This window comes from Crocuta crocuta, unplaced genomic scaffold (genome assembly GCF_008692635.1).
Source record: "Crocuta crocuta isolate KB4526 unplaced genomic scaffold, BGI_CrCroc_1.0 scaffold3, whole genome shotgun sequence".
In the NCBI taxonomy this organism is placed as follows: domain Eukaryota; kingdom Metazoa; phylum Chordata; class Mammalia; order Carnivora; family Hyaenidae; genus Crocuta; species Crocuta crocuta.
The window spans coordinates 684,392-706,149 of record NW_027529934.1 but is presented as its reverse complement, the minus strand read 5'-3'; the positions used below and the strand labels follow the sequence as shown (position 1 = coordinate 706,149).

The 21,758-nt window shown below is 46.6% G+C and overlaps 1 protein-coding gene across 6 annotated transcripts in view; it reads right to left on the bottom strand.

The window, feature by feature from the left end:
- The window catches only part of TRAF3IP3 (TRAF3 interacting protein 3), a 24,193-nt gene extending 4,763 nt beyond the window's left edge, over positions 1-19,430 (bottom strand). For 3 of the 6 annotated variants that reach the window (XR_013334894.1, XM_077763149.1, XM_077763152.1), the window contains exons 1-12: positions 19,195-19,430; positions 14,557-14,963; positions 12,549-12,696; positions 12,343-12,406; positions 12,067-12,091; positions 11,603-11,632; positions 11,417-11,512; positions 4,955-5,026; positions 2,459-2,599; positions 2,173-2,310; positions 689-824; positions 57-119 (exon numbers count right to left, since the gene is read on the bottom strand). Coding sequence is in view for 5 of the 6 variants with exons in the window: in XM_077763149.1 (XP_077619275.1) it covers positions 57-119; positions 689-824; positions 2,173-2,310; positions 2,459-2,599; positions 4,955-5,026; positions 11,417-11,512; positions 11,603-11,632; positions 12,067-12,091; positions 12,343-12,406; positions 12,549-12,696; positions 14,557-14,904 (1,261 nt within the window). In the remaining variant the exon portion in view is untranslated. Of the gene's footprint in view, positions 1-56; positions 120-688; positions 825-2,172; positions 2,311-2,458; positions 2,600-4,954; positions 5,027-8,043; positions 8,155-11,416; positions 11,513-11,602; positions 11,633-12,066; positions 12,092-12,342; positions 12,407-12,548; positions 12,697-14,556; positions 14,964-16,063; positions 16,195-19,194 lie in introns of those variants that run through there. The other 3 variants (XM_077763150.1, XM_077763151.1, XM_077763154.1) reach the window with 3 other exon arrangements.
- Between the last annotated feature and the right edge of the window lie 2,328 nt (positions 19,431-21,758).

The window sequence follows — 21,758 nt, the reverse complement described above, 5'->3', positions numbered from 1 at the left end:
CCCCGGAGCAACAAAGAGCCAGCTGTGCTACTTGAAGATCTAGAAAGGGAACTTACTCTGCAGCTGCTGTACTTTGGCCACCAGGGCGAGTTTCTCCTCCTCTGACCTCTTCAGTTGATCTGGAAATGAAATATTGCAAACTGAAATACTCGAACCTAAGACTTCATGAACCCGACACCCAAGAATGGGACTTAGGTGCTGTCCTGTCTCATGCGTATCAAGTGGAAATTGCTCTTTATTCTACTTGTCCTAGTTCTGAGAAAGGTAAACCAGATCCCAAGTGCCTTGGACTTCATCAGCATCGACAAGACAACGTCAGGTTGAATTAAAAGTTGTATTTGCACAGTTTGGTCCTCTCAGCTGACATAGAGGCTGTGATGGGAAAGCTTGACTGTGCCTTGTGTTTCAACTGACCTTTCCCTTTCAAATTAGAAATGCAGCCTTGGCACATGCGACTGAAGAAGAAGTGCTGCGATGTGGCTCAGAGGGATGGGCCAGAAAAGCAAGCTGATAACTACAAGATCTGCTAGTGCAGTGCGGTTAATTTTCAGTCTTGGATGATTAAAACAGCCTGGCCTGTCTCTCCAGGTCAAACGAAATACCAAAGCCAACCAAAGACTGAAGCTGCTTCTCCACCCAGTTTCCTTTCCTGGGCTTACTGAGCCAGAGGCTCCGGGGAGAAGGGTACCTTGTAGATGCAGAGTGTCCGAGCTGTACAGGTCTCTGTCCCCCTGCAGGTGTTCAATCTTGGCCTGCAGTTCCTGGTGCTCATTCTCCAAAAGTCGCAGAGCCTGGTTCATCTGTAAGTCTCTACTGTCTGCTCCCTGTAAGAAGAAGGAGGGCCCAACACAGAAGCAGGTGAGTGCTGGGGTGGAGGTTGGGAACAGATCACACGGAAGAAGAAAACTAGAATTTTAGAGATAGGAGTATTAGGGAATTGGAAAAATTGGGATTTTTTCCCCCTTCCCTTTGCTATATTCCTCACATTTAAACAATACGTTAGACTTCACTATTCTCAAGGGACTCATTTGAGTAATAGCCAAATTAAAGAACACCAAATCATCCCTTTTCTAGGTGTCTTCACATTGTCTTTACTTCTTCTGACACTGTCAAGTTTTTTTCTTTGGTAGGGCCATTTTTCTCAAAGAATTAAGGTTAAAAAAAAAAACCTTCATGGGGAGCCTGGATGGCTCAGTCAGTTAAGCATCTGACTTCTACTGGGGTCATGATCTCACGGTTCATGAGTGAGAGAGCGAAGGTGCTAGGAGGAAGAAACTACAAACTGGAGATGCGGCTGTGTGCACTGGCCAGCTGGGTCCATGCCTTCGATAAGACTTGCATGACCTGTCTTATTAGTTTGGCCACTGAGGTTTCTGCTTCAGTAAAATTATAAAGGTAAGTTTTTGATGTGAGTCTTCAGAATTTCAAACCAAGTAAGTAAAATCTGTGAAAAAAAAAATCATTAATATTTACGAAGGCTGGTATGTGCCAGGCATGGAGCTAAGTGCTTTGTATGGATTACCTGATTTAATTCAAAGATCCCAACAAACAATGAAGGTACTATTATTAGCCTCCTTCTAGCTTGTATTTTTAAAAACACTGGGAGTACTGGGGATCGTTCAGATCTCTGAAACTACAAACATTTGAAAAAAGGGAGATGAGGAAATGGAGGCTCAGGAGATCAGTTAAATTTTTACAAGGTAACGCAGGTTAGAAATGATGGAACCCTTGACAATGCCAAGGGTCTACAGTAATTACTTAAAAATCACACTGGCAGGATGTTAGTTAATACTCAACCTATAAGTAAATTAGTGACCTTCCTTCTGAAGTGGATGCTGTGCTGCGGTGGGGTGCAGAGAGTGGGCTGACAGTAGGCTGGTGAATATTCCAGTCCAGCCCTTTGCATTTGGATAGTGTCATTCAGTGAACACTTAAGTTTGTTTGCATCAGCAGGGCAGACGTCCTTGCCGTCCTTGCCGAACTTGCAATTGGATTTCAGGGTCCTGGCAGTGAGTCAGATCCCAACTGGCCAGTGAGTGAGGAACTGAAAGCCAGATGCTCTCAGCTGCCTTTGGAACCCCGATCTCAGCAGCAGCCTCTCTCCTCACTGCCGTCACTGCCCCCAATAAGTCGGGCCTCCTCTCCCCGCATCCCAGCCCCAGAGCCTGGTACCTGCAGTTTGGACTGAAGCACATGGAGTTGGCTCTCCAGCTCTCTGTGCTGGGCCCCCAGGCTCTTCCAGTCCTCCTTCAGGGCTTCGTACTGGCTCCTCCACTCCTCACACTTCTGCTCAGCCAGAGCCAGGGACCGCTGGGGGTGGGGGGGTCAGACAAGCGAGCAAGAAGAGGGTGCCTCGGGGTTCCAGGGAGTTTTGCAGCCCGGCCGCCTGCTGCCCTGAGGCCTCCCTTCCCCCCACCCCAGGGTCCCTACCCCCAAGGAGTACACAGCGTGCCCACACCTGCGTGCTCTGCAGTTGCTGCTCTGCACTCATTTTCTCCTCCAGCACTTTCTGCAGTGACTCCTTGGCTTTCTGCTCGTAGCTGTTTTTCTGGTCTTCCATCTCCAATAACACCTTTTTCATTCCCCAAGGGGAGTATTTCTGTAAATTTAATGCAATTCAGCAAATACATATTGAGCTTCTGTGTGCTGAATCCTGAGCTGGGATAGAGATATGAAAAGCATTGGGTCCTTGCCCCCAGAGCAGAGATGCCAGTAATCTGGTGGACCTTCTTCCAGGCTGGAGGGGGTCAGGGAGAGGGTTCCAGGTGATGAGGGAGGTAAGCAGGGATAACACACAGTATTCCAGGTGTGGTGAGTATACCCTCGGTCTTCCAGGAGTGTTTCAAATTCAACATTTCCAAAGCAAAATCATCTTTCTCAACCACCTTTCTCCTGGGTTTCTTATCTCAGTGACCAACATCATCACCTGCTCAGTCCCCCAGGCCTGAGACCAGGGAGTCATTCTTGATTTCTGTCACTTTCTCCTAGTAATAGGTTGTTCCTTGAGCTTTGTCAAATCAAACTCTTTAACAGCTCATATCTGTCTTCTCCATATTTCCTGTCACCTCCTTAGTTCAGACTCTATGGGTCAATGCAATATTTTCTCTGTCTTCAAGCCTCGTAGCTAATCATGTCACTCCCTGTTTTAAATCTCTCAGTGACTAAGGATCAGGTCCACATTCCTTGTCATGGCTCCTGCCTATAAGCTCAAACTTTGATTCCATGCTGCTTCTACCCAAGCTGAATTGCTTGCAGATCCCCTAAGCATTATGCTTTTGGGCCTCTGCTTTTGCCCATATAGCAATGGCCTACCTTTTTCACCTGGTTAACCTCTATTCATGCTCCGGTTCAGCTCAAGAATCATGTAAGGTCTGATAAATCTTGACCAATCACCCCTATCCCTCAACTCATTATGGGTTAGGTAGCTTTTCTTAGTGTTCACAAAGTATCCTCTGTATGTCTCTATCTTCCCACACTATTGACTCCTCTTTCTCCCTCATGGGATTGTAAGCTCCTTCAGGTTAGGGAGCAAGCTTTTTTAAATTTTTTTAATTCTTTTTTATTTGTTGTTATTTTAAGTTTTTAAATGTTTATTTATTTTTGAGAGAGAGAGAGAGCACTCCCGTGCGTGAGTGCACAGTGTGGGTGGGGCAGAGAGAGGAGGAGACACAGAATCCAAAGCAGGCTTCAGGCTCTGAGATGTCAGCACAGAGCCTGACAGGGGGCTTGAACCCACGAACTGAGATCATGACCTGAGCTGAATGCAGATGCTTACATACTGAGTCCCCCCTTTTTTCAAATGTTTGTGGTTTCAGAGATCCGAACAATCCCTAGTACTCTCAGTGTTTTTAAATGAATACATTTGCATTTAAAAAATTGGCTTCAGGATTTTAAAAGAGAGCCGCTTTCCAAATTCACTTAGGGTCTTGCCCTCCCCGTCCCATTCATCTTCTTGCCCTGTGATTCTGGGGAAGGCAGGAAGCTTTTACTGTCAATTCTGGGTTACCCCACTGTATAAACAGCAGTCCAGATAATGCACATTTAGGGATCAATATGAAATCATTTCCATTTAGCTTTGGGTCATCTGAAAATTTGAATTTAAATGTGAGTGGGTCTTATGTTCTTGGAGTTCTCATTAGAAGCCAGATCTGGGAGCTACTGGGTGACGTCATATATGGGTACGTCCCAGTTAGTGGCCTTAACCATGCTGGCCAGCATTAGCCCCGCCCCTTCCCCCAGATTGAAAATCAATAGACTGGCATTCTGGATTATATGTCTGTATTTATTAGCTTTGTTGGCATTATTTAGTTAATAAGAGTCTGACAGGCCATACTGAAAAAATAAAAGTTGTGGGTCAGCAAACCTGTATATAAACTCTGTTCCCCCACAGGACTCCAACCATCCATCCAATCTCCCTAACTCCACATGCTTCACCTCATTCTCTTATCTGACATCTCACCACTTGTCATTTCTATCTCTTGTAATCCAAGAGCAGGTGAATGGAGAGTTTACTGAAGATGGTAACAATGCCAGGGAAAAGCCAAGAGTCATAGCCTTTTACTTTCTCCCAGGGATTGCTACTAGACAAAAGTTGGTCATTAAATGGAAATCATTTTGTAAGACTTATAATATCTAACACTTCTGTTCAAAGATTGGGACCAGTGAAGGGCCATCTGGATGCTATGAATCTTTACCAAGGGCTTCTCCCTACAGCTCCAGGTATTTCTAAGGTTTCCCTGGTTCCTTCTCAGGGTACAAAGGGAAGGACACCAGGAAAAAAGGGAGAAGAGGGTGGATTGGGGACCAAAATGAAAATGGCAAAGCCAACACTGGATGAGTAGGAATGAGTACATTCAGCTTTGTTGGGTGTCCTTTCTAGAATGTAGGATCGAGATTCAAACATTCTCTTTTAATTCTAGAGTCCTGGGCTGAAAGTGTCCTCCAGAATGCTTACCTGGGTACAGGTGTACAGCTGGTTTTCCAAAGATCTCAGTTTGCACTTCAATTTGTCTTCATTAAGCTGGCCCTGGAGCAAATGGGATGAGTTAATTAGTCTGGGCCAAACTATAGCATGCAAAGAGTTTACTTCTGTTTTCCCAGCTTACTGCCTAGAACATGGTCTGTACTCAAGCAACGTTTGTGGAACTGAACTCTTTCAGGAGGTAGGGAGGAGGAAAGATGTCAAAGGATGTTTGGGGGTCTTTTTTTTTTTAATTTTTTTTTATGTTTTATTTATTTCTGAGAGAGAGAGAGAGACAGTGTGAGAAGGGGAGGGTCAGAGAGAAAGGGACACAGAATCTGAAACAGGCTCCAGGCTCCGAGCTGTCAGCACAGAGCCCTACACGGGGCTCGAACCCATGAGCTGTGAGATCATGACCTGAGCCAAAGTTGGACGCTTAACCGACTGAGCCACCCAGGCGCCCCAGGATGTTTGGGGATCTTTTCTTCTGTCTCTGGAATAGGAGAAGGAAGAATCAGACAGGCCCCTAGTCTTCTCTGTACCTTGAGGTCCTCTATCCAATGGCTCAATGTATCATAGTAGTTCACTTGAAGGAAATCTTCTAAGCTCTTCTTTTCTTTCCTCATTACCGTTTTCTCCTGTCTGTCTAGGCACTTCTGTATTCCTCACTCCCTCAGNGTTTGGGTTCATTTTTCTTTGCATAATCCAAGGAATCATAAATCATGCCAAAGCCAGTTGTCTTGCCACCTCCAAAATGGGTTCTGAATCCAAATACAAAGATGACATCTGGTGTGGTCTTGTACACTTTGGCTAGTTTTTCCCGAATCTGTCTTAGGTACTGTTGCCTTTCCGGGGTGAAGAACATCAATGACCATCTGTTTCTGCTGAAGTAGTCGGTTGGTCATGAACTTCCTGGTCTGGATAGTTACTGTGTCGTTCATGATGGCGGCAGAGCCTAAGGATCTTTACTTCTAAAGTATTGGCCAGTAAGACTAAAGGGATCTCCACATTCCCTCCCTTACCTCCATCATGGGCTGAACTGTGTCCCCCTTCTTTCTCCCTCTCCCCAGATTTATATGTTAACGTCCTAACTCCTAGGACCTCAGAATGTGATAGTATTTGGAGAAAGGGTCTTTAAAGAGATAATTAAGTTAAAATGAGGTCATTGGGGTGGGCCCCAATCCACTATGACTGGGGTGGCCTCATAAGAAGGGAACAGAGCACCATATGAAGACACAGGAGAAGACAGTCATTTGCAAGCCAAGGATAGAGGCTTCAGGAGAAACCAACCATGTCAACACCTTGATTTTAGATTCTAGCTTCCAGAATTGTGAGAAAATATCTTTTGGTTAAGCCACCAAAACTGGTATTTTGTTATAGCAGCCCTAACAAACTAACACCTCCCCTTCTTACCTCCCTCCTTCCCGTAGCATACTGGACTCAAGATGAGAAATTCTTTAAGAAAGCAGGGCATGGAGGAAAGAGATCAAGTGAGGCAGGGTGTGTATATGCGGGGTGGTGGTGATGGTGATTAATGGGCTTCCCAGAAAACCACACATAAGTGGAGTCAGTTTCATGGTATTTTGGACATTCCAAGAGGGATGCGAATCTCAAGGGGAAAAGCAGGCAGGAAGAGCTTTATCTGTTTCTCAGTTTTTCAGTATTTTAACTGAGCAGTTAACAACCTCCTTGCTTCTTTGTTCTTTCCTCCACCTGTAGTTGTCTCTTTTTATCATGGCAGGGTTTTGTTCTTCCAGTCAGTCCTGAGTCTGACTTAAGTTTGTGAGAGGTTCGGGGAAAGGGGAGGGTGCCATCAATGAGAGCTGGTTTCCCAGAGAAAAGGCTGTGGGTCTCTAACAATAACCGTTTTTCATATTCTTTTTCTGGCTTTTTTCCCCTGCTAGGCCTTGCTGGACACTTGGGAGGTCTAGAAATTACATTTCTCTTCTGGGTTTGAGATGCCATGGCCCCTCTCAGGTGGCTTGGGTGTTTGGAACCCTCATTATGTTTCTGGTCTCTAATGGCCTGGGTACAGAGGAGGGGACTCTGTTTTGAGGTCTGTCCCCTTCGATGAGTTTCAGGGCATCTTGGCGGGGGCAGGAAGTGGTATCTCACAGCTCCTGTTTTGATCTTGTTTGGCTGATTCTTCTAACCCTGGGAGCCAGGGGGCACCCCCACCCTTTCTGCTTCCTGTGTTACTCAGCTGGGCCTTGCAAAAGCAAAAGGCTTTGCCAGAAATAATTTTTCAAAGTGTCTCCTGCTATTAATGTTTTTCATAATGTCTCGTGTGAGAGCTGAGAGTCCAGGATTTGGCATCTACAGTAACCACAGGGCTTTGGAACAGATAAAAGAGATGGACAAAGACTTCTATTGTTCTGGGCTTTGGAGTAATTGGTAAAAGGGCTGCATTCCCCTGAGTGTCCTCTTTCACTGTCAGTCCACAGGTCCTGAAAGCAACTCCTTCTGCATCCCCATTTCCTGGTTCAGATCTCTGCATTTTCCTGTGCCTAAACTCTTGCTGCAGCAGAATATAATCAAACCCACCAAGTTTAAGGTGTACCTTGTAGTTTGGAAAGAAAACAAAGAAGCCCAAAGCGTTACATCCTTACATTTCCCCCCATCTCCACCCTTTTTGGGTAGCTCCTCTCTCCTTCCTCACTGTGGTTTTAATCCAATATTTTGCCTCTTCCAACTGTTTTTGTGTTTTAGCTATACCCCAGATTACTTTTCCATTCACAATGCAATAAAAGACACTGCAGGATAGCCCTTTCAGTGGGGAGGAAGGGCCACCCAAGTCTGGGGATTGAAAAAAATCTCTTGTCCACAGCTCTACCTTCCCAGACTCCCTGAGGCAGGGAAGAAAGTTGTAGCCAAGTTGTTGCAAATGGGGCATGTATTTTCCTGGTCTGAGCCCCAGCTACCCCAACATGAAACCCAATGGTACAACATGTGAGAAGAATCACCCTTAACAGGCCTACTGTGGACCTTTTTTTGGCAATTGCCCTCCCCTGCCAAGAGCCCAGGGCTCAGAGACAATGGTCCCCCCCGATTGGAAAAGGGAGCAGGGTGGAGGCCATACACACCTGGTGCTGGTCTGAGGGCTTGAGCTCCTGCTTCTGCTTGGCTTTCCCCAGCCTCTGATCTGTTCTCCAGAAACCCTACAGCCACACCGCAGAAGCGCCAGCCCACAGCTCATCTGTGCTCTAGCAGAGGTTACTTAGGGCTTGCAGCCAATCCCCCGCTGTGCTGTCATCTCAAGATCTTGTTTCCACTTTGCAGAACTTACAACCCAACTGTGCCCCACTCCTGTTTTGACATTGCCCAATACTGACAGCCTGCTTAATTGACTGCCCAAATCATCTCCTCTGAAGGTCGGACCCAGCTCAGGAGTATCAGCACTGCCTCAGGCCCCATCGCATCCAATAGGCCCAGAGTTAGCTTGGAGGTGGAGGCAATGGAAGGAGCTCATTCTTGGGACTCTCACAGAGTTTGCCGTGGGCTTCCCTGTATGTGCAGCTAGGAGATCCAAGACATGGAGGCCAAGTGGAAAAAATAAAAGGTCTGAACTGGGCTGAATGTCAAAGTCCCCGTTTGTGTCACATTCTTCCAATTGGTTTTCCCAAATACCAAAGTCTGGGGCTGCCCTTTTATCCAGGCTGAGGCCTCCATGGCGGGGTAGAGGGCTGGATGATTTTGTCTTGGGGGAAGCAAGAACCCTTAACTGACAAATCTGACTATTTTTGTTAAAAACAGGAAGCTAGGGTGTCGGTGGGGAGGAGGGAGAAAAAAAGGGTGGGTGTGCAGAGGGACGGGAAGAAGGGAGGGAGAGAACCACAACCCGAGGAGCTTCTGCTCTCCTGCCCTCCCCAGTGTGGAGTGAAGCTGCCCACAGAGGTGCCCTGGGAAGTGTGTCCGTCCCCACTGAGCTCCAATGACTTGGGTTCTGTCTGCGCCTCACCGCCTTGAACATCACCAGATATTTCACGGCTTTCACACCCACCCAGAGCCCAGGTCCTCACTGTTGTCAGAGACCATTTCAAAACACAGATCAGATCGTTCGTTCTCAGCTCAGTTCAGCAACTACTTCAGCCAGCGCGCTGCCCAAACGATCACAACTCCACAGCTCCTGACCGAGCTGCTTGTGAGGATGGACGGAATCCTGCTAAGTGTAGGACTCTCAACCTGAAAGCAGCGCCCTCCCGGCGCTACCCTGCGGGAGCAGTGTTTCTCACACTGGGGGTAGTGTGTGTTCACGTGGACCTGTGACACATACGCTTTACCTTTAGGAAAGAGTCTCTATGTTATTTAAGTTTGACATACCCCATCAGAGGAAAAAGCTTAAGCTTCATAATTCCAGAGTCTTCAGAACTCCTCTGACATGATTTCTTCATTTCAGCCAAACTCAACTGCACCCAATTGCTTGTTGCACAGAGGCCTTATAATCATTCTCATTCCTTTGCCTTAAATCCCTTTTCCTTTCTGCTTTTTTTCCCCCATCATCATTCCTACTTTTGCAACTGGTGCATCCTTCCAGGCCCAGCTAAAGTGGTCCCTTTCCTTTGGAGCCTACCTTGTTCCACCTCAGGCAGAATAATTGCCTCCTTCTCTTTCCCCCGTGTCTCTTTGTAGAAACCCCTGTTAAGGCTTTATCACACTGTATTTGTATTATTTACTATGTGTCTCTCTCTTCCTGGCTGATACATGAGCTCCTCAAGAGCAAGAACCCTGCTTTTTGTCCCTGGAGCACAGGGCTCAGCACATAGTTGAAACTTAATCAAATGTCTGTTGAATAAATGAGATGATCTCAAATTAGTGCAGCACCGGAAACCACCCGGCATGCACAGCTGTCTGTCTCAGGCTCCTGCTCTGCTGATGCAAATGACCTTCCTTAACTACCAGGAGCCCCAAAATACAGACACTTAAATCCTGGTACAGTGATATGTAAGGAAGGAGGACCAAGCTTAGGAAGTCTCTTTTACATCACTGTAAACTTCTCAGCTTTGTCCCACACCCTCGCATCCCATCTCTCTGTCTAAATACGAGCCATCTATGCTGTGGGGTTAGATGTTCATGGAGGCTCGTGAGTCCATGCATTCTCTTTGTACTCGGTGCTTTATGCCCCAGAGGCATAAAGTAGCTCCCTGAACATAGGATAGTCTAGAGGGTTTCAATGTGGTGACTGAGGACTCCTAGGAATTTCTGAGACCTTTTCACTGGTCCTATGAGGTCTTCCCTTTTCCAGCTATGTTTCTGTAAGAGGCTGGATTTTCCTTCTTCCGCTTCAACCAAAACAATGTTTTGCAACAGATGGAATGCAGAAGAAAATATGTGAATCTAGCTATCTTCAGTTCAGACTTTAAAAAGATTTGCAAAAGTAAAACGATGTTACTCGTCTTACTATTTTTTCAAAAAATATACTTACCTTTCATAAAAATATGTAATTTAGATTCATATGTAATGGGTTTACTATTTTTATTTTAAAATTTATACATATTTTGAGAGTCGTTTTTTCATTTCTAATGTAGTAAACCCTAATATGGTAAATAGGAACAGTTCTTTGGGGTTTTCAATACACTTTTTAAAGAGTATAAAGCAGTCTTGAGATTAAAAAGTTGGAGAACCATTGCATTAGATTGTATCATGCCTCTGGCCTGTGCTATATTTCCAACCTAGAATATAGTTCCCACTTCCACATTTGTTTGGAAAATACTCATGTAACTATAAATACTTCCCTGTTTCTCCTCTTCTCTGGAGTCATTCCTTGCTTCTTGTGTACTATTATATCCTGAAAACATTTATTTCTGCATTATTTAGGCATCTATCTCCCTAACAAAATTATAAGCTTTCTAAAAGCAAGAACCCTGACTAATTAATCTCATTATTTCCAGTGCTCAGTACAGAGAACATGATCTATGAATATTTGTTGGATGAATGGACTAAAATAAGGAGGTCTGGACTTTAGTTTCATTTCTGCCTCTAGCGATGTGACTTTGGGCAAGTCACTTGACCTCTCTGACACTCAGTTTCCTCATTGGTAAAATGAGAAAACTTAGACTATGTAATCTCTAAGGTCCCTTCTTACTTTGACATTGATGTTGAAACTGAATAGTAGGTGCATGATGGCTTAGCATTAATATTAATGTGAATCCCATATAAAAATAGTTGACATTTACCACAGTCCATAATAGCAACTATTGGGATTTTCCTCCTCTTCTTCCAACATGTTAAGAAATGGGAATTCTTTACCATTTTGGTTCTGGGTCTTCCCTGGGTGTGGAACAGCATCACCCCAGCGAATACCCTGGATTTAGCTGAGCTTTCCCATGTATGTAACATGTTTGCCTCTTCAATAGTGAGAAAACCCCTTCTCTTGCTGGGGTGGTATGGAAAGAAGAATGAGATGGCCACCCACAGAAGACCATAAGCTCTGTTCAAACAAAGATTTCATTCCCTTACCTTCCAAGAGCTGTCAGAAGCCCTTATCAGAGTGGACAGTAGGTCTTGGAGAATCACCATTTTCTGTTTTAGAACCAGTTCCCTTTGGAGAGCTTCCTGGGGGGCAAAATGCAAGAAGGTAAGATTAACCTGAAAAGAGGAGTAGATGGGTAGAGGAACTGAGGGGAGAGTTCACATGATACTTACTTTGAGGTACTCAGAAAGCTGGATGATTTCCTAGAGAGAAATAAAAAGGCTATTCAAGAAGACTCTAGGGGTGCCTGAGCCCCACCTCAGACTCTACGCTGACAGTGTGGAGCCTGCTTGAGATTCTTTTTCTCTGTTCCTTTCCTGCTTGTGTGCTCGCTCTCTCTCTCTCTCTCTCTCAAAATAAATAAATAAGCTTTAAAAAAAAACTTAAAAAAAAAAAAAAGAAGGAAGATTCTATGTTCCCTGAAATCCTGGAACATGGAACCAGAGCCAGGACTGGCTTGTATGGAGTAAATTTCTTCCTTGGCTCAGTGTCCCTCCAGGCCCCCGTGTCTTTGCTCATCCAGGAAGAAGGTGCCTCTCCATCCCAGCTGTATTTACCGTAGAATTCCAGAATGTCAGAGCTTGGAAGAGCTGATATACCATCTGAGTCAACCCCTTCAAAGTGAGGATTTTCTTACCTTATCTAGAACTGCAACTCCATAACTGGGAAGAGAAGAAATAAAATAAAATGACAATGGGTCAAAGAAAAAATCACATCAGGAGGCAGTGGGTCGATTCCTTCTCTGATCTCTTCTGAAGAGCCAGTAGGGTGGGGAAGGTATTCCTTTCTCTCCATTAAGGCGGACATGGAAGGTCATCATGCTCCTCCACACACTGGGTGCAGGTTCAAGCAAATCTTATAAGAGAGGAATGGATGGGATGTAAGGAAGCTGGGGACACATGGAAGTACTCACTTGGTTTGCTGACTGGCATCATTCTTAATTGTTGGCTGGACTTCTTCTGTCTTTGTCTGAGTGCCTGAGCGATGGAGGATAAGGTGGTTCAGAACCCATGGAGGAGGAAGTGGGAAGGGAGAGGGCCTCTCCACTGCCAGCAAGCTGAGCCTGCTGTGGTAAGGTTTTCTGCAGGCCCCAGCGAGGGAGGGAGGCTCAGCTCTTACCACGGTGGTACGTGGGTGGCTTCTTGATGGGAGAGTCCTGTGATGAAAGTCCCCCAGCCTGGGAGGGGAGGTCAGACTGATCCCTCCAGGTGCTTGAGGGAGGGTGAGGATGGTGGGTTGGTAAGGCCTCACAGCTGGTCCCTGACACCTTGGAAAGCAAGTAGGAGATGTTGAAAGCCTAGAGCTTCTTAGAGCATGATTCCCCAGCTGACTGCAGAAAGATGAACCAATGATCAAGTTTCGTATCTAGAAAGCCAAAGTAACCCATTCCAACCTTCAGACTACAAAGTTGCCCCTGCTCCCACCCTCCCGTGTCCTGCCTGGTGGGTATGGTCCTCCCCAGACCAGGTAAATGAGGACCTGGGCTCGTCTCTACTTTCTTTCTCTAGAATCCCTGATCTACTTTGGTTTCAGCCGTTTACACTGTCAGTATGGACTTGTCTGAGAGTGAGGAGGTCTGGGTTAGATCTTGCCTTTTCTACTAAGTCTTGGTCTCCAGTTTGTGTAATGAGTGTGTATAATGTGGATGATCTCCCAGGCCCATTCCATATTGGAAAGGTGGTTTCCTTCCTCTCAGTAATAACCAGAACACTGCTGAGCTTTTGTGTGAAGAGAAGGTAGAGCAGGAAGGTGTAGGGAAGGGTGTGGTGCTAGCCATCACAATCTCATCTGCTCTTTTTTTCTTTTTTAAGTTTATTTATTTATTTTGAAAGAGAGAGAGAGAGAAAAAGTATGAGTGGGGGAGGGGCAGAGAGAGAGTGGGAGAGAGAAAGAATCTCAAGCAGGCTCTGTACTATCAGTGCCGAGCCTGACATGGGGCTTGATCTCATGAACCATGAGACCGTGACCTGAGCGAAAGTCAGACACTTAACTGATTGAGCCACCCAGGTGTCCCTCTTGTCTGCTCTTTTTATATTTTCCTTATACAAACTCAAAAGTTCTATGATTATAACAGAACACTAAAAGGCTAAGAAATGCCTGCGGTATCCAACCATGCAGACTGACTCAATCTCAGTAAAACCTTAAATAACCAATAGGCATAGTTAAAGTTTTTTAGTTAAATGTGTTTTCGTTCTTTTTCTTCTCCTTAAAAAAATTTTTTTTAAAACAAAAAGCTTTCAGAAACCTTCTTGCCTTAGAAAGTACACAGTTGGTTTTATTTTACAATTGGGTCAAGGATCATTTTTGTGAACAGCACCTTCTATTGTGGCTAACAGATCCACTGGTTAAGAAGCCCTGACTGAACTTCTGAAACTCTGGGTTCGGAACCAAGCCAGGCACTTCCAGGGAATACAGCAGATCCAGCCCTGCTGTCAACATGCTCACAACGTGGATAGGAAGACACAGATGGTTTGCTGGCTGAGATCATCTCCTCATACCCTGATTTTTGCCAGCACTGCTCCTTCCCAGGCCAGAATGATGGGTCCTCTAAGTATTATTGCACAATCTTAGAGGATTTATGACCCCATAAGGACCACAGAGAGCAGAGGTGGCCTGGAGAAGCCAGAGAAAGCTTACTGAACCAGACAAGACCTTCGCTGGGTGAATTCAGTACAAATGGAATGGTCCAAGTGAAAGAGAAAATGTAGGTGGGCACAGCAGGAGAGGGGTATGTGTGTATTTCTGAGAGGCGTCACCAAGAAGATGGGCCTGTGTCCCTGGCATACAGTGAGCATTCAGTAAATATTTGTGGAATGCTGGATGAATGAATGGCTGTAAAAGATATGTATAGATTGCCTAAATTTGAACTCATAACTAGGAATTAGCAATGGACTTGTTTTTTAAATTATTTTTTTTTCTTCTCTAAAAGGCAAATGCAAAACAAAACATAGCTAAGCAAACAAACAAAGACCCAAACAACAAAAACCTCTGAATGAGTAAGTGGCTAAGGGAGACTACTTTATGACTGAGGAAGAAGGAACTTAATTTAAAATCGCTTTTCAGTGGGCTTGAGCCCACCCACATGCCTGCCGCCCTCCAGAGCAGTGTGTCCCTTGACATGACCCACCTGCCGCCGGGGAGAGGACGAGATCCTGTTGGCCCAAGACAAGGGCTCCCTGAGGTCAGTTGGCTGGCCTGGCCGCCTCCAGGGACTGCGCTGCGTGGCCCTGGGGCTCTGCGCCTTGCCTTTCTCCTCCACCTGCAGGTTCCTCCTCCTGAAGAACTCCTGCTGTCGTGCTCTCTGGAGCTGCTCTCTCTGCTGGGTCCTCAGCGCCTTCCCCACCTGGCGGCAAGTGGTCACATTGGGGCGGCAACGGCGGCTTTCACGGGTCTCTTGCCGGCGCTCACATTTGGCCTCATAGCTCTCAGCCCACCGGGCCAAGCCAGGGGAAGGCCTGGGGTCCAGGCCGATCATGATGACCTCCTGAGCACCTGTTGTGCTTGGCTTCCAGTTCCTGGAATAGCTGCCTGGGTCTGCCAAATGCCAAGAGGGAGGAGAAGGGGAGGGGTCAGAAGATGGGCAGAAAAAATGACTATCTCCCGGGACCAGGGGGCAGAAATAGCACAGCGTCCCATGCATGTGGGTTAAAAACGGGGGAGGTGATGGTGTCAAACTGGGAGTCAGGACTCCCAGGTCCAGGCTCCTAGATACTAATTTCTGCTTTCCTCTGGCCTGTGTTTCTCCCTCTGCAAAGTGGAAAGATCTCTCTGGCTGGCACTTCTTCCTTGACCTCCCTTGATCTCATCCTGCCTCTAAGGCAGGAATAATTGATAAAAATTGTCATGCATGTATAGCTTTTTAGATAGCAGATAGGGATGTGCTTATTTTCCAGAGACTTCTAGAGAACCAGGTAAATTGGCTCCCTGTTCTCCAATCTAAAAGAAAAGCCAGTTTCTTTACTGTTCTCTTGGCCCAAGTTGATGCAGAAATAGGTGAGTGACTCTTGTTAAGTCCTGGAGGGATAACCAGGGATAACCAGGTGTGGCCAGTCCTTTGACCAGCACCCACTGGCTGTCTTTTTGACCCTTAGTGACTAACTTCTGAGCCTGGTCCTGGGCATGGTTTAGGAGAGAAAGCTCGTCCTAATTTCTCCAGTCATGAAGTCCTGACACTGGTCCACTGACATCCACTTCCAGCCCAGGACTGGGCCCTGACCCTCAGGAGCAGATCAACTTAAAGCAGTATCAGCTGAGAACCTGCCGCTTGTCCAGTGTTGACTGAAACCGATTTCAGAACTTCCAGCTCAATAGCTCTCCAAGCTGAAGGTTCCATGTTTTAGAATCTCCTCCCTGTTAGGGTTAAGTTTGCCACCAGGTCAGCTCTCCTTGGCCCAAACACAGATTGCACCATCAAAACCAGCAACCACACGAATTACACCTCAACAAGGCTATTACATACAAGAAGGAAACAAATGCAAACGATGCTGACAAGTCCGCAGGGAACCAGGCTTGGTGTGGAAGCCACACTTGTTGCCTCTTGACATGGTCCTACCTGCTATTCACAGAACCCCCAACTCTAACTCCTTCTTCCTTCTCTGTGCCCTTCTCTCTCTTTCCTACCTTCCCTCACCTACCTTCTGCAAATTTGTTTATGCTCCTAAACGCTCTCTGGTAGCTTGGCTGAGTTGGGGCTGGACTTGGCTGAGCTGGTCCTGAGAGCCAGAAATTCTGTGCCCTGCCTCCACTGATTGCTGGAGTCAGCCCGTGGCTGATGAAGGAAGAGGGACGCCTGCTGCTGCTTCTCCTCTGCCCTACAACGTCACTACCCACAACCCAGGGAACCACTTCCTGGAGAGGTCAGAGGGGGCATCTCAGCTTCAGTGACCAGCAGGCAATTGCCAGCTCTGGCCCCTTGGGTTTATTTATAGGCCAAACAGACTCAACAGGTAGCAGCCTCTCTGTCATTTGATTGGAACTTTGCTGCCCATCTGGCTCAGTCCAGAATTCTCTGCAGGATCTCTCTCTCTCTCTCTCTCTCTCTCTCTCTCTCTCTCTCGGATCACATGGCTCATTTCCTGGGGCCATTCATGGGTGGGGTGGTCTCACTCCAGGAGAGGGGTCTTACAAGGTCAAACCTGGCATGCTGTCAAATGCCTGTCAAATGCCAGGCTTGGAGGGGCATCCTCCAGCTGCGGGCAGTGCAGACCCCAGGCAGGACTGTGAGGCTCTCAGTGCTTGTTCTCTCATCCCATCCCTGGGTGGCTTTTCTCTTTAGGCTTTTCTTCTCATTCCTACTCTGTAGGCATTCCCTGACTCCCCACCTGCTACCTCTGTTATCTAAAACCTTAGAACAGGATCCAAAAGGCTCATTCATATTAAGTTATAAATGACTGAATGGATTATGTACAGGTGAACTCCATGTCCAGATCTATGCTTGTGCTATAGAAAGGTATTCTGCCTTTGATGGGGGAGGTGGAAAACTCTGAGGCTCTGGACTCAGGCTGTGTAGATTCATATCCTGGCTCTGGATTCAGGCTGTGTAGATTCATATCCTGGCTCTGTCACCCACTACCCCTGTGCTATTGGACAAGATATTGCATGTCTCTAAGTCGTAGTCTTTTCATTTATAAAATGGGGCCACAGCTTCCCTTGTAAGGTTATAAGAATTAAAGTGAAAATGCGCATCAGTTGTCTGACACATAACATACAATAAATGTTAGCTTTTTACAATACTAAACTGGGATGATTATTACCCCTTTCTTGCTGATCTTGGCTGTTAAGGACTCGGTACTGTAAGACCAACGCCTCCAGCTAGCCTAGCACTGCAGGGCTGAGAATTTTTCATGCTTCCGTCTCCCACCCCTCTTCTCTTTGAAGGGATGCTGTTTACAACATGGAGGGGATGCTAGCCTCGGGTTGAAATCGTATTTACTGCTCTGGTTCCTCTGACCTCTGCAAGGAAAAAGGAATTCTCTGTGGTGGACACAAATGCCATCGCAATTAGGCTCGGCAGAAAGTCAAAGAAGAGGTGGGGTGAAGAATCGGTGTGCCTGTGTCCTGCCATTAAAAAATAGGCCGCTAGGTCCCCTCCCTGTAATCCGCAGGCTTGGTAGAGGAGGCAAAGCCTGTGATTATGGAGAATCCTCCCACCTTCCTGCCATGAAGAGGAAAGGGCTGTGGGGGAGGAGTCAGAGCCCGAGATAAGGTCTTCCCCTGGACTCTGCCAGGCTGTCTACACCAGTGGGCCAGTTCACTTAAAAACACGGCTGCCTCACTCTGCTTTCTGAGAGGCAGACACTGGGATCCATTACCCCAGCAGGGAGATGCAGTAGAAATGGCTCCTTAGAGAAGAGAGCATTCCCAGACCTCCGGCCCTCACACCCGGTAGGATTAGGTGTACACAGCTGAATGGAATCATATCCAGCTTTCTGGGACGTCTTGACTATTCTGATTTGCTTAAACACAAGAAGCCATGTGGGACGGCTGACTGACAGGGCTAGGCTGTAGAAGAAAAAGGAACTGGTCCCTGTGTGGTTCAAAGAAAGGTCACTGGGCCACTGCCCAGGCTTTCTGGCATCTGTGGGGTGTCCCTTGGCAGTATGACAGGTCCCATTGGAGCTTGGGGAGGAGGTGGTAGTGACTGAAGGCATCCTGCCTCAGGGAGAGGTCAGGCTGGTGCCCTCACCTGACAGGGGTTTGTTGCTGCCTTTCCAAGTCTCTGCTCCTACTTCCCGGCCGTGCGTGCAGTGAATGGCTTCCTGCCTGGGTCTGACCATCCTAGTGCAGAGATCCCAGCGCGAGCTGAGGAGGCAAGGGCCTGCACCTACGTGCTCGAAAGGCAGCTTGTTGTCTGGGGGACTCCTGCTTTCAAGGGCACTGTAAAAGCTCATTTGATTCATGCCCATCACTGGGTAGCCTGGACCCTAAGTCATTTGACTCACTCCGAATCTAGTCTAATGGACGGAGCAGAGGAGTGTTTGAAGCCGTACCCCTGTGCTGTGGCCTGTGCCCGGGGGAACCAGCGCAGGATGCTTCCTGCTTCCCCAACCCCCCTACACTCTTAAACTAATCCACCTGCTTCTGCGTCTCCCCCTTCGGCTGAGGGAGGCTGGGATGACAGAGCACCTTATTCCCCACCCCGGAGTTGGAGGTCCCCACAGGGACACAAAAGCATCCTCCTTCTTGGNTTGGAGCTTGGGGAGGAGGTGGTAGTGACTGAAGGCATCCTGCCTCAGGGAGAGGTCAGGCTGGTGCCCTCACCTGACAGGGGTTTGTTGCTGCCTTTCCAAGTCTCTGCTCCTACTTCCCGGCCGTGCGTGCAGTGAATGGCTTCCTGCCTGGGTCTGACCATCCTAGTGCAGAGATCCCAGCGCGAGCTGAGGAGGCAAGGGCCTGCACCTACGTGCTCGAAAGGCAGCTTGTTGTCTGGGGGACTCCTGCTTTCAAGGGCACTGTAAAAGCTCATTTGATTCATGCCCATCACTGGGTAGCCTGGACCCTAAGTCATTTGACTCACTCCGAATCTAGTCTAATGGACGGAGCAGAGGAGTGTTTGAAGCCGTACCCCTGTGCTGTGGCCTGTGCCCGGGGGAACCAGCGCAGGATGCTTCCTGCTTCCCCAACCCCCCTACACTCTTAAACTAATCCACCTGCTTCTGCGTCTCCCCCTTCGGCTGAGGGAGGCTGGGATGACAGAGCACCTTATTCCCCACCCCGGAGTTGGAGGTCCCCACAGGGACACAAAAGCATCCTCCTTCTCAGTTACCTTGGGTCCCAGGCTCCAAACCAAACAGTTCAGGAAGGCATTCCAGCTGCTGGGCAGATCTTGGCTCTGGTCTCAGATGGGGCAAGGTAGCAGCTGAGTCAAGTGCAAGCTGTCAGTTCACGGCTCTGGGCCCCCTTAGCATTTTCCTTCTTGGTACTGTCTTTCTTTCTGTACAGCAGCCTTGCTGAAACAGGAAACAGACAAAGCCACAATGCTTGCTCGCCCCAGTTCCTCTCTCTTGCTCTCTGGCACAATCTGAGTGGGCCCCTGAGCCCTTGAGGCCTCTGGGGCTGGGCGCAGGAGCTCCTCCCATCTTTGGGCACCCCAGCCACCCTTTCTCTTGCTAGTGGGTCAGTGTGAGCTCTCAGTTGGTTTCAAATCAAGATTTCTTTCTAGAAGTAGACAAGGATGGGACTAAGGGTCACATCCAAACCTTGCAGTTTTGATGAGAGGGAAGATGCCTTTTTGACCTAGAAGAGATGTTCCCAGTATAGGTTTTCATGTGTATCAGGTAGCTCTCTGTGTAGGGATTTTCTCTTTGCTCTGGTTACCTATTCCCAGTCCTAAAGAGTTGTAAAGAGTTTCTGCTCTTCTGGAGCACCTGGGTGGCTCAGTCGGTTAAGCATCTGACTAGGTTTTGGCTTAGGTCATGATCTCACCATTCATGGGTTCGAGCCCTATGTTGTGTTCTGTGTTGACAGCGTAGGGCCTGCTTGGATTCCCTGTCTCCCTCTCTCTGCCCCTCCCCTGCTCATGCTCTCTCTCTCTCAAAATAAATAAATAAAAACTTAAAAATAAAGTTTCTGCTCTTCTGAAGTACCTGGTATCTTTTTCAGAATTCAGGAATGAGGCCAGCTCTGAATTTGCTCCTTTCTGAAGCAATGAGGATGTGGAAAGGTGAGGGATGGGTGACTAGGGAATGGCAGGACAAATAGCAGACAGAATATCATAAAAAGTTTCCAATCAACTAGGACATTTGAGCAAAAACTAAAAAGAACTGATCTGTGTGCATTAAAAAAAAACTATTACAGGGGTGGCTGGTGGCTTGGTTGGTTAAGTGTCTGACTCTTGATTTCATCTCAGGTTATGATCTCATGGTTGAGAGATTGAACCTGGTGTGCGGCTCTGTGCCTACAGCATGGAGCCTGCTTGGGATCCTCTCTCTCTTCCTCTCTCTGCCCCTCCCCTGCTTCTTCTTCTCTCTCTCTCAAAATAAACACTAAAAAAAAAAAAACTATTACAAATGATATTATGAGGAAATTCACAAGAAGTTCAGGATAAGAAGGTGGTGAGGAAATTGGATTAGGACAAATTAACTAAGTAGCTTTGTAACTATGCATAATAAACCTTGTCCAAATGGTCCACTCAAGACAGTGGTTGGACGATTTATATGGCTCCTATGAATTCTAAGTCTTGACACATGTGAAGTGTGTCTTTTAAATAGCTGTGATAAGATAACACTTACTAACATATGGGGCAATGTCTCCATTGCCTACTACTTACCCCATTCACTGAGGAGGAAATGGACAAGGAGTAGGCAGGGGAAAGTATGGAGGATGGATTCTCCAGCACTGGAACTGAAGGCAAACAGCATTCCCTCGGGATGAGAGACAAGAGCTCAAGGTCCCGGAGCCTGACATAATGGAGATGAGAATGAGCAGAGACAGAGAGATAGGGGAGTCCAAGATGGAGGAATAAGACATTTTAATTGGGATAGCTGACCGAGAAAGTTCTGGTAGCTTAGGGCACTAGGGTATAGAGATTAAAACAAATTCCTCTGGATCAAATATTTGGACTCCATTAAAAACCAAAAAGAAATGTGTATGAAGATCAAAATCCCTTTCTGGGCTATGCACTCAATTGGATACCGAACCCATCATCACGAAAGAGGTAAGGCCATTATCTTTGTTTTCAGCCAAGAATTCTGAGCCTAAACAATTGTGACTGTACTCACTAACACACTAATTCCGGAGATATTTGCTGTCTGGTAAAGTTAGCTTATTTAATAGTGTTATCTTCTTTCTGAAACTGGCAATTTTCCTTCCTGGTTTAAACGGTCATTTCTTGCCACAACTTTGGTTAAGCTATCCCCGTTATTTCCCAGATGGCCTCACATTCCAAACTTAAATATCCTCCATGGCCTTTTCTATATGTTTTACACATGTATATACTTACCCTTCTGATCTATTTCTAAAAATTTTTTATTTTTTAAATAGACTCTACACCTAAAATGGAGCTCACAACCCTGAGATCGAGGGTCTCATACTCTACTAACCAAGCCAGCATTTCTAATCTATTTTATACTCAGAACAATCTATTGCTCATAACAGAATATTTAAATTGATGCAGTAAGATTGAACCAAAACTGATCTCACCAAAGCTGACAGATTGCTGTCAGCCTGCTCTGCAGAGAGCATTTTAGGAGCACGCTTTGAAGACTAATAAGGCAGATTGATGAAGAAATGGTCAGCTTTTCTTTTTTCAGCTTTATAAAAATTGTAATATAATACCATTAAAATAATTTTAAAGTAGTAAAATAAACAGCTTAATCCTATGCACCAAAC